Raw genomic sequence first — 15,389 nt, 5'->3', positions numbered from 1 at the left:
TTGGAGCACTTAGTATGCTCGCCGATGCATGGAAGTCAGTGGCATCCTCAACGCTGCGCAACTGCTTCCGCCACGCGGGATTTGTGCTGAAAGACGAGTCGGCTGCTTTGAACGAGAAGAGCGTCGTCGAGCAGCTGTCAGGCAGTCAGCAGCTCGTTGACGAACTTCGCGCTGCAGGTGTCGAAATTCCATCGACCGTCTCGTTTTCAGAGTTCACAGACGTGGACCACGAGTTGGAACTGTGCGCTGGGCTCACAGATGCCGAACTTATTCAAAGTGCTTGCAGAGTCGGAGAGCGACAACGATGATGACTCACCGGCAGCAGCGCAGCCGACGCAAGCCGAGTTGATGCAAGCGGTTGCAACCCTTTCGTCGGCTTATGGCGACACTACGACTCTAGCTGAAATTCAGGCGGACCTGTTATCACGGAAGCGAAGCGTATTGCAGAAAAGCATTCATGACTTTTTCCTGCCTCAAGGTAAATAAATTGAGCTTTTTTGGTGCACATTTGGTTTTTTGGACTGCCCAATTTTTCGGACATTTTCGTGGTCTGTTGAAAGTCCGAAAAATTGGTCGTCAACTCCCGCATTTTTTAAAAAGCATATCAGCAAGCATACATTACCAAATTAGGAGTAGCTTTTACACAAGCTTTCCAGCAAGTTTTCTGCTGGGCAGGTACTGTACACAACACATTAAATTCAGCACGGAAGGAACACTAGACTGGTTGGTTTCATAGTGTTTAACGTCCCAAAGCCACTCAAGGCTGTCAGGTACCCAGGAAGTAACACTACAATTCATTCATGAATGCTAACTGGCTGTGGCGTCATGATAAAAACCACCTTATAGGCCAATTCCAATGTGAACATTCATCCAATGATTACTCTAAGTTCCTGAAGTATGAGGGGTCGAGCACACTTTCCCCCCTTTTTCAATGTGTAGGTTTCGTGTTGGTGAATAACGCCGAAAAGCCATTTTCACGTAGCCTCACCATCAATTCCTTAGTGCAAAATTAGTTCTTCGCTATCATATAATAGTTACACGTGCATGCCCGGTTACACGCACATTTTGAAATCCCTGAATAAGAAACAGCAGCAGAAAATTCCAAAGCTGTGTGCAACGTGCGACATCCTGCAACAAGTCAACAATGCGATGCTTCAGAGCATATTGGAATCCTCAAAAACACAACCTCCGAAACCCACTTTATCTCCATAAATTTCAGAAAATGGCAATCAATGATATAATATAAAGGAATGTATGCCCTGAAGCGAAAAACGGTGTTCTATGTTAAAAGCCGTACCTCCCAGACCTTCTTACTCTGCTCTGGAACAAAGTCGCAAAGTTGACAGGCATAATGCATCGTGCTCTCCACCCTCACACCAAACGGTACATTCCCCAAGTAAATCACGAAGCCAAGAAGCCCATAAAAATTAGCGCCACTACAGTGTGGGGTTTCGCAGCACAGGGCAGCAGTGGCGAGACGGTGCACTCACTTGCGCTTGTCGAACCAGATGGCCTCATAGCCACGCAACTGGAGTGCCGACATGATGACGTTGACGTCGTAGTTACCCAGGCCCAGCATGCTTTTGTGCGGGTTCACGAGGTGGTCGGGCGACAGGCTGCACGACAAAAAAAAAAAAGAGGGGAGGGGCAACCGAGGACCACCCGGATGCATCACCCTATGCTTTAGTGGCCACAGAGCCGTCCACAAGCGCCCTTTATGTTACTTTTTGCTTGCTCGTTTGGCAAAGAATAGCGTAACAATTCTGTAACAACTGTCACAGCGTCAAGATTACCATACACTTGGCGAGATTTTGTGTGCACCAAGTCTCCTTTTGCTCATTCACTTGACACAAGCGTACAAGTCAAAACAGTCCTACAAACTGCAGGTAGGCGCCCGCATTAAATTAATTCAGCCACTAAAAATTGCAAAAGCACTGCAAGGACCTTTCGGCCACAAGAAAACTTTGTTAGAGAAAGGAAACAAAAACAAAACTGCTTCTTAGGCACGCCTGGACAGTAACCTTTATTCACATGCCACAGAAATAAAAAAGAATGAGACTTGGTTAAAGGAAAGACAAAGCAACTCTCTGTGGCCACATCAACCACACCAAGAGGGTAGGGATAAAAAGAGACAAAGGGAAAGGTTCCAGTATTTCAAACCCTTGGGCTTCGTTTCTTTAAACGTGCACGACATCACACAGAACATGGGCACAACATGGCAAAAGTCTAGTCTAGATTCCAAGGTAAAAACAGTATGACAAATGAGAGAAACAAAGCCAGCCAAGACAAGACCAACTTCATGAGCTTTGTTTTATGTCTCTCTTTCTTTGCTTTGCATCTGTTTCTCAATGCAAGGTTGTTTTACCACCTCACACCCATGTCATACAGGTAGGTCTGCCACTGAATCTTGTATTGTTACATGGACGCAGTAGCCTTAGAAGAAATTTTTTTTTCCCTTTTAACAAACACCATTGAGTTTTATGGCACAGCCCTAGCTACAGATCGATTATATATATATGTCCTTGTGAGCCTGCTTTAAAAGTATGAGTAGTTCAGAGCGCCTAAATATTATTAATAATAATAATAATAATTGGTTCACAGGAAGAGAAAGGCACAGTATCTGTCACACTTGTTCTGTGGACACCTGAAGCACACCATAAGAGAAGGGAGGAAGGTGGGAGTGAAAGAGGAAAGAGAGAAAGAGGAGCCATAGTGGAGGGCTACGGAGTAATTTCAACCACTTGAGGATCTTTAAGGTGCGCTGACATCGCACAGCACACGGACAACTGTTCGTTTTGCTTCCCCCGAAATGCAACCGCCGGCGGTCGGGATCTAACATGGGTACTCCGGCACAGTAGTCAGGCGTCTTACCACTGCACAACCACAGCGGGGCAAAAGTGCGCCAATTTATTTACATAACTTCCTACGCAGAGACCAGCCAAAAGTGCAACATTGACACACTGAAAGCAGTCACAAAGTGACAATATGAGGACTTTGGAAAAAGTGCACAATTATTCACTGGCCATGGCAAAACTATTTCCTACGGATTCTTGGCATGCCGTGCACGGAAACCTGAAAATGGTTTGCTTTGGTTCATGCGGCTTTACCTGGGGTTCTTTAACGTGCAATGACATCACACAGCCCATGGATGCCTTGCTTTTCGCCTATCTTGTTTTAAAAGCAAAGTACCCATGTACTCTGCGATGTCAGTGCATGTTAAATAACCCGGAAAAATGTTCCCCACCTTCCTCCCTACCCTTATAGCGCGGTTCAGGTGTCCACAAAAAATATTTCTAGGAGGCACAACTGCTTAGGTGCAGTAAGGCAAAAGCCTTGTTTTCTTCTTTTATTATTTTTTTTTTTTTTTTTTTGTTGTTATAGCCAAGTAGTCATGGCTGGATTCGGTATTTTTTATTTTTTGTCTATGTAAATTGTGTTGGCATGGCTTTGGATCTGCCTTTTGGTCACGCATTCTGCAGATAGCTATTTCTGCGCACGCCACTGATGAGCCAAGAAAGGAAGTATGACAGATATTGAGCATTTCCTTCCCTGTAAACCAATTTATTATTAATATTTATTTACTGGAGAATAATAAGAGCCTTGAGAAAATACATCCCCCCCCCCCCCCCCCCCAAACTGCTGTACCTACAAAAAATGTCAGTCGGCACTGTGTCATGCGTCTGCTTTGCAGCTGTTCGTGTCTTTCAAAACCGCAGCTGCGTAACCTCTGTGATGCCGAAAAATGCAACTAACATGCATCACCATTTCAAGTACGACTGAAGGCAATGGTAAGCGGGGCTTGACAGCCATACAACCTGGGTGTTACGCTAATTGGCTCTGCACGCTTCCTTAGTTAGGCCACGCAACCACTGACACCCAAAGAGCTAAAACATACACACAAATGTTCCTTGTACAGAAGGAAATCGTTTCGAATTAGAGCTGTGCATCATTCCCTGCCTTTTCAGTCGTCCATGGCAGCACGTGCCGTTTTACTTAGGAAAGCTCGGCATCGGCAGCAGTTACAACTACTCCGCATAACATGGGTATTAGACGCTCTCCCCATATCTGACATGCAAGGGTAAAAGGAAGACATGCAGAAGGCATGCGGGTTATGTGGGAGAGGGGACAGGTTGCCGACTAGGAGCGGGGCGTCACGCACAACCTGTGGCAGATGTCGTCGAGCGAGCCCTTGGTGAAGGCCTGGCCGTCCTGGAACAGGTTGTTGAGCGCATGCAGTGCACAAAGCTCCTTCACCTGCCGCTCGTGGTACACCTGTCCCGCACCTGCTAGGCCACCTGCGCAGCAGCAGCAACATTAGTCCCGCCAAGGTCTCAGCTGGAACAGCCGCACCGGTTTCGGGGGCGGCCGACCAGGCGAGCGAAAACAAGACGAAAACGAAAAGCCCGACAGAGTTCTCTGCTCACATGCTTACTCATGTTTGGTTGTTTTAACCAAACGGAGTCTTCTTGCTGAAAATTTCAAGTGATTCTGAAAAACAAGGAGTGTCAGCAAATGATCAACTGACTAATGTGTGCGATATGATGAAATGCTGCACGATGAGAGGCCAGATAGTGTAAGCTGATCTAATGAGACTCCCAACCTAGTTGCTAGGAAGGCGCGCAGCCTTCCTTGTACGCAAGCCATCAAACACTGGCACATCAGTCAAGGTGAAAATAAGTTAGGACGCCTAACTAACTTTTGTTTTTTACTTTTATTTTTTTACAGTGAATACCAAAAAATCATTTCATGCAAAGTGTGCATTTCAATGTCCTGTATTTTCTTTTTTTGTTGTTTTTTTTTTCTTTTACAATGAATTCCAAACAATCATTTCGTGCAAAGTGTGCATTTCAATGTCCTGTATTTCCTTTTTTTTTATTGCTGTTGTTAATCTTATTTTCCGAGCAAGTGCATAATTACGCGATGTTGTGTTTGAGTGTGTGTGATGGTTTTGCCTTCCACCCATGCCAAGACAGGGGCAGGAACCCCATCAAGCTACTAGTACAGTAGCTTTTTGTTCCTGCCCTAGTATTTTTTGTACAAAATACTGAATAAAGGATTTGGATTTGGAAGGGGGGAAAGGTCAAAGATGTACGTTAATGCTACCAGCTCAGTATACAGAACAGCCTCTAAGGTTTCTTTCTAAGGTGAAGCGAGACTTTACTTTGTAAAATAAAAGCAAAAATATATGCTTTCAGAGCTTGCAGTCTTCTGATGAAGCTTTTCATTAGCTTTCAAAAACAATATCCTTGGGTATTCCCAACTACAAAAAATGTTTTTATTATTTTTTCACGGTCAAACAAAATTCAAAATTGGGCGTTTCCCATTTGCATTTTTAACTACCCACTTTTTCTGTAAAACTCGTTTTTAAAATCAGCACCTTCTCTGAGACCATGTCTTTAGCTTCCAGGTGCTCATGACTTCAGAAGTGCTGTTTTTCTATTCCTGTAGTCGTGTCAAAAAGGCAGGTGTTTTAACAACTTCTATTTTTCATTTTTCTCAAAAAAAAAAAAAAAGAATTATTAGAGCTATACCTGCCTTTTACACAAGAACTACGTAAGTCGCAAGGAAACAAATTTGTCTATAGATTCCTATCCATGAGTTTTACATGAGTAGCAAAAGCTCACAAATCTAGTTGTTGTTCTACAGCATGACTACTTCTACTGCCATGCAATACATTTCAGAGTTTTCAATCAAGTTGATATTAGAAAATAAGTACATAGGTGGAAACGAAGAAAGCAATGGATCAAATTTCAATCAAGTTTTGAGCTCTAATGCAAGCTGCACCAACATTAGGAAGTCTCACAGCATTAAAACCACTCTCCAGCCAATCTCTGAAAGCCATTTCAATCTCACCCCACCTTCAGTCAGGCAGACTCGCATAGACCGCTGCTAGGTCAGGTTCTTTTAATTCAGGCACAACTGTTACTCTGAAAACGTGGTACCAGCCAAATGAGGCATAAAATAGTCGAAAGCCAACCCAGTTTACAGCTGGTAAGCAAATGGCAAAAAAGGTCGTGTAGCACAGAAAATACACAATAACACCCATGCGTTAAGTTACCAGACAACACAGGTATGGAAGGCAGTACGGGCACGCACCGTTGTAAATAAATGCTATTTTAAACACGACTTAAGAGCCATAAAAGAAGCGATGAAAACTGGTTATGACGAAATCATTTCCACAAGTCTATTCGAAATCATTTTCTCTCCCTTCTCTCAGAGCAAGAGCACATGCAGACAAGAAAAAAATGTGTAGATGTTTCACATTTCAATCAAATGTAGCCTTCTTAAGGGGGGAAGAGGCTCTCGAAAACGTTTGATTTATTTTTCAACATATATTTAGAAACTTAGCATGCAAGTGCAAAATAGAATGCCGATTTCAAATATGCATTCACATTTCAAATATCTCATCAAAGAGAGAAGATATGGCAAAATAATATAGCCATTTTTACGGGCCATTGCGGTACTTACTCATTAAAAAAAGACCTCTTTTGGGAACATACATATCAAATGGTCCACTGCACATGCTAAAGCTAATAATATTAATATCATTTTCTTTATCATAAATAAATACCAAAAGTCTGATTGAAAACCTTACGTGGCAAATCAGCCAAAACTTAGTCTAATTGCTAGTAGATCACAGTTAAGGAAAAGGGAAAGCTTTAGAATGATTGGTGGTACCTTTGAAATGCCTCTATGTTCCTAAAAGAGGTCTCTTTCAATGAGAAATTGCCATAAGAGTCCATAAGAAACTACCTAATTAGGACAGTTATTTTGCCACATCTTTGCCTTGAGATGAGATAAAAGTGCAAACTTCAAATCAGCATTCTATTCTGCACTTGTATGCTAAGTTCCAACAAGATAAGTTGAAAAATAAAAGACGACTTTTCGAGACCTCGTACCTGCTTAAAAATATCTCAGAGAAACACTGGCCATCGGCATTCGCCCTTAGACACTGGCCTATAAAATCTTAACAAGCAGAATCATGAATGACGACATGCGAGTAGGAGCAAACTATTAACCGAGATAAAGGCAAGGAAGAAGAGTCGCCAGTGCCTCACCTGAGCCAGCGGTGGAGCCCAGTCCGGGCTTGTGGTCCTTGCGGATAAATCTGTCCACAAATTTCAGACACTGGTACATGGGGACACCCTCCCTGCACAGGGATCGCACTGCTGCTGCTGCTGCATCAAGAAAGGGAGGGGGAGAAAGGTCAACAACCTGTCTCGAGACTTGCGCTAAAACCAATCAACACAACACAGAATGGGAGTAGACACCTGTGGCACTTGTTCATTTGCGTTACCGTGCACCACTGTCGCCGCCTTCAGCACAGCAAGCATTTAGCAAACAACCTCGTCACACATGTACCGCATGCTCCAACAGCAGCACGGGGCTAACAGATTGGTCGGGAGAGCGTCGGTCTCATAGCCGCAAGATTTGAATCTTGACCTCCCCACAACTAGCTAATTAGGAGCAGGGACATGCAAAGTTCAACCTTTTCTAATGGCATACCCTACTATCTGTGTCGCTCAACTAATCAAATATTAGTGCTATAAAATATTCAAAATATCAGGTTCCCTGCTTACATTTGGTAAATACTTGGTAAATACTGTGTGAAATGTACGCACAGCTCTTCAATACCAGACACGAAGTTTGAACCAGGTTCGCTACAGTTTCCTTTGGCACCCACTTCGGGAACGGCCTGCCATTATGTTACAAAGCATGCAAACCTAATTGGTCTCCACATTCAGCACCACAAACCGGTCCACTTGGGTGCCAATGTTCATGAGGATGCTGCTAACACTGCCTGTGCCCCTGAGGAGCACATGGCAGTGATATGCACTCAAAAAAGCCTCAAAAGCCAAGGCAAACCAAAAGAAACAGGTGACACTTCAGCAGACACACATGCTCACATGATGAAAAGTTAGATCAGTTTTGCTTTTACCTTAGTAAGTCCTGTTTTTGTTTTTACTGCGAAAGCAATACTACTCTAGGTTTCGAGCCTTCAGCGCGGCGCGGCCGCACCCACCTGACGCTGCAACGTTACACTCCACATGACACTAGGGTGAGAGCTGGGCTACCAACTCAAGCAGTCAGCATAGCGCGGTCGCAGCTACGGCGCAGCATGTGACGTCACACCCCACGTGACACAAAAGCGAGAGATGGGCAGGCAGGAGCTGCCAACTTGGGTCTCTCGTTTCACATGGGACGGTTATGTCAGAATCAGCCTGCTAGGACCCTGGCATTCACGTTACACCTATAGGCCACTAAGGCACGTTCATACGGCTTGCTTAAAGCGGGGCTTTATATGTGGGCTGAGGAAGAAGAAATAGAGAAGAGGAAGAACACTCGGTCACTCGCAGCTAATGCTTTCGGTCAATATTTGGTTCAGCAGCGTTGAACCCTTGTAACTTTTTTTCTCGGCTTCTTTTGCTGTTCTGATCAGTAAAACTTCTGGTGACTAAGTATGGCACTGCTCACTGCCATTTGTGGCTCAGAATCCTCATTGTTGCTCTTCAGTCGCACGATGAATAGCAGGAGACTAAAAACCTGTGGCTCGTATACACTTGGTCAAGCTTTCAAGACGATAATCCATTAGTACATAAGTCGAATGAAGGGGTGACACCGTTAGATTTCTTTCACCTGCCCTACAGTCTAAGCATCTGTTTACGCAGAAAAGGACACAGAAACTGCGTCCAGTCACTTTCGACAGTCATACCCAGCCGCTGCACGTGCAACGTTGCTGAATCAACATCAGACTTGAGAAGCCGCAAGATGCATAGTTTTTCCCTCCCATCCCTTTCACAGAGATTCAACAAGTGACAATTTCAATATTGGTGCCAAAAAGTGATAAACCTAGCCAGGATCATGAAAAAAGTTTCAGGGTGCTATTTTCTAGACTACCTGAACTTTCTCACTAAAGGTGTTTCATAATCTGATGCGTACACAAAATAACACGCCAAAGGCCACTACTCTGGTCAATCAAATTAAGTATGGTATGTGAGATACTGGAGTTAGCATCCCAAAGTGACATTGGCTATAAGCACAATAAGACGTGCACTTGAATAAAAATGTTTAACTTCATATATCTAAAGCCAAGGCAGCAAAACGAAAGCATTCTTGTGACCCTCCATATATGCAGTACTTCTGGAGCAAGATCTTGAACGTTGTCTCAACTCTGTCCATTTCATCAAGAATAAAGCAGGTCGGCAGCGCACTTAGTGAAGTTACAACGAAGGAAGAGTTTGGTTTCTTTTTTTTTTCTTTTTCCAAAGTAACTGTACTGACTTAAGTTTCCAGTAATCCTCCACGCTCTCCAGCATCTAGAGTGAATATGCGTGGAGAAAGCTGCAATTACATCAAAACATTTGTCATATATAAAAACACTGCTTCTCATCGTCCACAGTGTTGTCCCCCTCTTTGCATGCACGAGCTATTGGCCCAGAAGTTGAAAAGCATAGATAGTTAGTATTTCTCTTACTTCGCACTTTCTAATCTTTATTTTATTTAATCAATCACTGTAGTTCCCAGTAGCCGCGCTGCTGTTGCCATGGAGGACAGCGCCGATAAAGCACTTTGCCTGGTTATTCCATACAGAGAATAAGCTGAATAAGTACAGAACTAATCTTTAGGTAGAAACAAAAATATTTCTCAGCAAAAGTGACTCACACTCTCCAAAATGATTGTACATCCGAGTTCGTTTCAAACGAAGTCGCTTGGTGTAGAGTATGCACGCTGCAGGTTTGCCTACACCCCCACGTCGCTAGGACCTCGATGCCACATGTTTTTGTCATATGACCACATGATTTCACTAACTAGTACATTCAATGCCACATATTAACTATGCATGCTGCTTCTCCACAGCATATGTCGATCCCAGCGTCAAGTTGCGCTTACATTACAGAGAGCCTGCGACAAAGTAGACTTCAAGTTTCACGTTCACGTAATCAAATGTGCGAGACATGAGCAGGAGTGCCGACTGCCAAGACTATAAGTGAGCCAAAACTTCTATGCACAAGAAGTCGCTCTAGGAGACCCTCCAAATATTTCTACCACTAGCACAACAGACGTCCAGGCTGACAGCAGATTAGATGGGAGCTCACATTTACCTTGCTTGGAGCGTTTCACTTTGGGCACAAACCGATTTCCGCACGTGCATGTCTCTTCCCGACACCAGTTTGAATCCGAACGTGGCTTCGGCAGCAAAGACGCCATTAACTAATGCTTAACTAAGCAATACAGACAGGTCAGGCAATGGAAAGCAAGAACACAATCGACTAGAGTGAGGAGGTATCCACCCAATGAGTCAAGCGTGGCGCCTGACAACACACCTCCTGATAACACACCCTGCTTAAGATAGAAGCAACAAACACACAGCGATAACATGAAAAAGATAGCTGCTCACGGCTTTCTACTCGCATCTGCCCCAAACTTGTTGCTCCTGTCTCACATCGATCTGGCCCTCTCTGGGAGCCAGGCTACAAGTCTCGCAAATGACAAATAACCACTTGTCGCAGGCATGTCCGATAACTGTTACAGAAACCTTAACTCGCAGCAAGCAAAGCCTTCAGAAAATCACTTACGCTCTTGAACACTTTCAAAGTGGGAATACACTCCTCTCTGTGAAAATTCAGCTCACATTTTCCAAATAGCAGCAGTCTTATCAGTACGAAAGTTTTTCGCATTATTTGGCGCACATTTTTTCCTTCTTTTGTACACTCCCCTCCAAGATACCTGTCTGCTGAAAAGACTAAACTAAGTATGCAAATACATTCCTGCTGTGCGGGTCTCGATTCCTCACCTAAACCAACTCACCCAAACCAAAAACTTGAGGAAGCTTTATCACAACAGAAGACAGTGCTAGCAGATGAAGTACAAGAAAAAGGAGGACAAACACCTGCGCTATTGTGTGTAGTCTTTTTTCTTGTCCTTCATCCACTAGCGCTGTTTTTCGTTATGCTCTACCAACTCATCCAGCAACATACATTGCTCAGCTTTATCACATGCTGTATCTCATTTGAAATGCACTGCCAAATTAAGGAGTCCATGGCAACATTCCCCTCACAACTGACTGTGAACCAGGTAACAAAAAGGTACAGAAGGAAAGATATAGCTAACCAGCCTTTCAACGCTGCCTACATTTGTTAGAAGTGTTTACCATTAAAGCAGCTTGAAAGATTAAGAAAAAAATACATTTATATGCTAGTCCCCAACATATGTTTTCACTTTCAGTGTGGTAGCATTAAAGGCCCCATTCCCCAAAAATCATGTGTCAGCAGCCATCCACCAGCGTTGCCGTTGCGAGCCAGAAATCACAAGCATGATGCCAGCAGACAGTAGCTGGCAGCTGACAAGGCCGAGCAATAACTGGACATAGGGCTTCTAGACATTACATTTGGCAGGAGCTGCCAACTCAGGCCTCTCCTTTCATATGGGATATCACAATCAGCCTGCCAATACTCTTGCATTCAAGTTATCCCTAGGCCATGCAGGTACGTTGATACAGCTTGGTTAGAGCAGGGTTTCACATGTGAGCCGGTAGCCTGCGCTATCACATCATACCTTAAAGGCAAAGCTTAAGTGTCCCTCACAATTTTTCAATGCTTGTCCCTCCTGACATGAGAGCAATCTTAAAAAAGAAAAGGACCTATTGGCAGCTCAACAGCATTTCGCAACACATTTTATCCTGGAGCTAAAATTCTTATAGAAACCAAAGTCGGGCAAGTTAATGTTAGTAAAACTTTCTGCAAAGGAAAGCTAGACAATTTTCGCAGAAACTTTGCAGTGCAAAAAAAATTAAAAATTCTGGCCTGATAACGAAAGCCTTTTCTCGTCCTTTCCTTCATCGTACCCTAAGTCCTTCAACCACGCTGTCTGAAATAGTGAAAGCCACATGACTGAAGGGACTGAACGTTGACTGAGATATGTTATAAAATTATAGTGGAAATAGAAGAATCCTGCCTCACATTGCACAGATCGAGCAATGCCATATACAAGAAACAAGGGTCTATAATTGAAATTTGAAACCTAAAAATTTTAGCATACTAAACTTCAACCAAGTCATTCAGGGAAACTCAAACTGTGGTTCAGTCAGCAAATATCCACTTGTAGCAACACAAAGCATCTGGGCACACAATTGCAGACACTAGTAAACACGGCATGCTGATATGTTCTTGCCTGGTCGAAATTCAGAGGGGTGGTTTGGGCACACACAATAACAGCACCGACAACACAGCTTTCCTGGATCACCGAACAACTCCTCCCTTTTTCCCAGTAGGTGCGAAAGTGCATTTACAGCACTGTAACAAAGCCTGTCTACTTTTGCCCCAGCCTGCAAACAATCCTTCAAATTGCTGCGTCACACCTACTGAGCAAATTGTGCACAAAAGAACCCGTGACAGCGTAACGCCTCAAGCGCCTGCACCTTTGTCAAACAAAAACTGTGGACAGCCTTTCAAAAGGTGCCATCCTGTGACCTCCATTCCGGCACCAGTGCTGCGCAATATCCACGGCTGTCACTGCCAGCGTGAGACAATGAAGAATATTGTGAGCGTTTCCTGACACATCGGGGTGCCCTGGACATTGCTAATTAATTTTTCTAAGCAGTCCTCACTCAAGTGCTGATAGTGGCTGCCTAAAAAAACATGACTGGACACACACCTGCTAATAAGCAGGCAGTGGCTCAAATGAGGACGAATGATGCAAACAATATTTTTCTGAAAATTTACGAACCAACAAAAATCGCAGGAGATCTGGCACGGTCCCTAGGAGTTGGGAGTCAAGAGAGCAGCTGACATGCCCCCATCAAAGTACGGCTCCCGATACAGAACGTCTCCCGACAGCTGAATCCTGTCATGAACCACAACTTGTCTGAGAGATGCGAGGCTACGGGCAGAAACAGCTGCGCACGGTACGGTTCGCATCAATTTCTTTTTATCGCCGAGAGCCCAGGCTATATCGGAAAAGGTAACTTGCAAAGGCAGCCTCGACGACAGAATGAAAAAAAAAAAAAAATGTAAACATAGCAAATGCGAAGTGGTGGCCCAAGCAGGGGTCGCGCGCAAAACAAACAAGTAGTAAGAGACACGAGTGGTAAGAGACACGAGTAGTAAGAGACACGATACCCCGTCTCACCGACACAGCTCCGGGCAGTCTGAGACTTAACGCGCAAATAGGATCTCACGAGCGCCCAGCACGCCCTCGACAAGAATATAACCTCGTTCACTTCAAGGCGATCAAGTCGTGCCAATACGCTTAACGAACTTCCCCTTTACCGAGGAGAAAGAAATTACAATCAGGTCGCGCATTACGTGAGAGGCGCCGCAACAAACTGTGTCAGGTCGGTTCGGCATTTAGCGCGTTTCGGTTTAGCGGCATCGTCGGCCCCTGAGTTGTTATCTCACTGGAACGGGTGCGGAGTTTTGGGGACTGAAGAAATAAAAACGTATAAAAAGCAGTGACGGCGCGGAGCACCGGCACGCTCTGGTAGCGATGTCCAGTGGACGCAGAGTGGAGCGACAAGTGACGCGAACCGTGCGACAGTCATACAGCATTCGAATCACGTATACTGCGAAGTCGGCGGTCCAGCGAAAAAAAGAAAAAAGCGAACCATGTCACTGCCGACTGTAACGAGACTGTACGCTTTTAAGCTGAGGCGCACACCTCGCAAACCAGAGACCACCGGCAGAGGACGGTCCGAAGACTCGTGTTCTGCCTCAAGTTCTGCTTCAGATTAGTGATTCAACGGATCCCGATGCAGGAATTGCGAAAATGAAACCTAGAAGCGACGCGACGTTTGGGTCATTGAACCACTTTCTTTCCTCGGGCCATATAAACGCAATGACGGGACTAGTGACAGCACCGCGGTAGTAACGCCCATCTACAGACTTTCATGCAATTTGTGCGGCAGCGCTCACATGAGACAGCCTTACCTGAAAAGCATGGAATCGAAGAAACATCTGCAGCGGGCTATAATTTTGTACAACATCTAACCGCCATGTTGACTCGGAGATGAGCTTTCGCAACAAGCCGCGAGATGTCGCAGGTAAAATAAGCGGAACCGGATATAGTTTTTAACATGGACCGCTAGGCTTCAATCGAAACTTGATGCACATCATGGGAACGCCCTTTTTTTAGAAGAGGGAAGAAAGCCCACTTTGAAGAAAGACACAGGATCACAAAAAAAAAAAGAGAACAAAAAGGAAAAAAGAAAGAGAACTGTAATTTCTACTGTTTCTACGTCGTGTACCTTCCGAAACGCTTTGAAGAATTTGGATTTCCACAGGCGCTTGCAAACGCACTTAAAATAAAATGAATGAACAAGAAAATTTTTATTACATTGTTTAGGCCATGACACGCACTACTCACCTATGGGGCTGAAACGTGGAGGCTAACCGAGGGGGAAGACAACTCAGAGAACTATGTGTGCAGAGTGAGTCAGAGATAACTCGTATACTGACATTCTAGTGAAAATTAAGAAGACGAAATGGGCATGCGAAGAGAGGATAACCGATGGTCGCTTATGGGATTCCAAGGGAAGGAAAGCGTAGCAGGGGGCGGCAGAAAGTTAGGTGGGCGGATGAGGTTAAGAAGTTCGCAGGGGTCAACTGGATGCAGCTAGCACAGAACCGGGTTAACTGGGAAAATAAGTGAGTGAGTGAGTGAGTGAGTGAGTGAGTGAGTGAGTGAGTGAGTGAGTGAGTGAGTGAGTGAGTGAGTGAGTGAGTGAGTGAGTGAGTGAGTGAGTGAGTGAGTGAGTGAGTGTCCCAGTCAAAAAAAGTCAATGGGTCCAATTGGGAATTTCCCAATTGAAATGAACGGGTCAAAAACCAATTGTGTTTTCGCCACCCATTGGGCCTGACCATTTGATATGAATTGGTGCTCCCAATTGGAAATAATAGGTCACCCATGAAGACCAAATGGTTCACCAATTGAACTCAAATGGCATACCCATTGAGCCCAAATGGTTTGAACTCACATAGCTGAAAAAAAAAGAATGGAAATGCAATTTCAATTTTTGTGTCCAGAAGTTATAGGGGAGCCAACTTATACAAGTGGAATGAAATTACAATTTTTTACAGAAATCATATATGAAACAAGCAAGCATTACACACACGGAACTAATACAGATTCAATGTATATATCCACAGGTTGCAGACTTATATACCCCATTCTTTGAACAGTGCTGCTGGGACCAGTGACACATTTTTGTTATTCAGAGTTAACTTATTTAATTATGCCTGCACTTAGAGTGAACATGATATAATCAATAAGATTAAGCGGCATATACTTTTTATAAGAACTTAAATTTTTCACTGTTGTCTCTTAATAGAGGTATGTATATCTGTGCACATCTCAGTCAAGGATATCACTGACTTGACTTTCCCAATTGGGAA

General features: G+C 44.2%; 1 protein-coding gene across 4 annotated transcripts in view; it reads right to left on the bottom strand.

Annotated features, from left to right (window-relative positions):
* Positions 1–14,030, bottom strand: part of LOC146188570 (josephin-1-like) — a 30,583-nt gene extending 16,553 nt beyond the window's left edge. For 2 of the 4 annotated variants that reach the window (XM_084603846.1, XM_084603849.1), the window contains exons 1-4: positions 13,926–14,030; positions 7,059–7,178; positions 4,160–4,295; positions 1,491–1,616 (exon numbers count right to left, since the gene is read on the bottom strand). In XM_084603846.1, coding sequence (XP_084459972.1) covers positions 1,491–1,616; positions 4,160–4,295; positions 7,059–7,137 — 341 coding nt within the window. In that variant the 5' untranslated portion in view covers positions 7,138–7,178; positions 13,926–14,030. The remainder of the gene's footprint in view (positions 1–1,490; positions 1,617–4,159; positions 4,296–7,058; positions 7,179–13,925) is intronic. The other 2 variants (XM_084603848.1, XM_084603847.1) reach the window with 2 other exon arrangements.
* Between the last annotated feature and the right edge of the window lie 1,359 nt (positions 14,031–15,389).

The sequence above is a fragment of the Amblyomma maculatum genome, chromosome 5, assembly GCF_055883805.1.
Source record: "Amblyomma maculatum isolate TAMU_Amacu chromosome 5, ASM5588380v1, whole genome shotgun sequence".
Classification (NCBI taxonomy): Eukaryota; Metazoa; Arthropoda; class Arachnida; order Ixodida; family Ixodidae; genus Amblyomma; species Amblyomma maculatum.
Note: the sequence above shows the minus strand (reverse complement) of the source record. Positions and strands in the feature narration are given on the sequence as shown.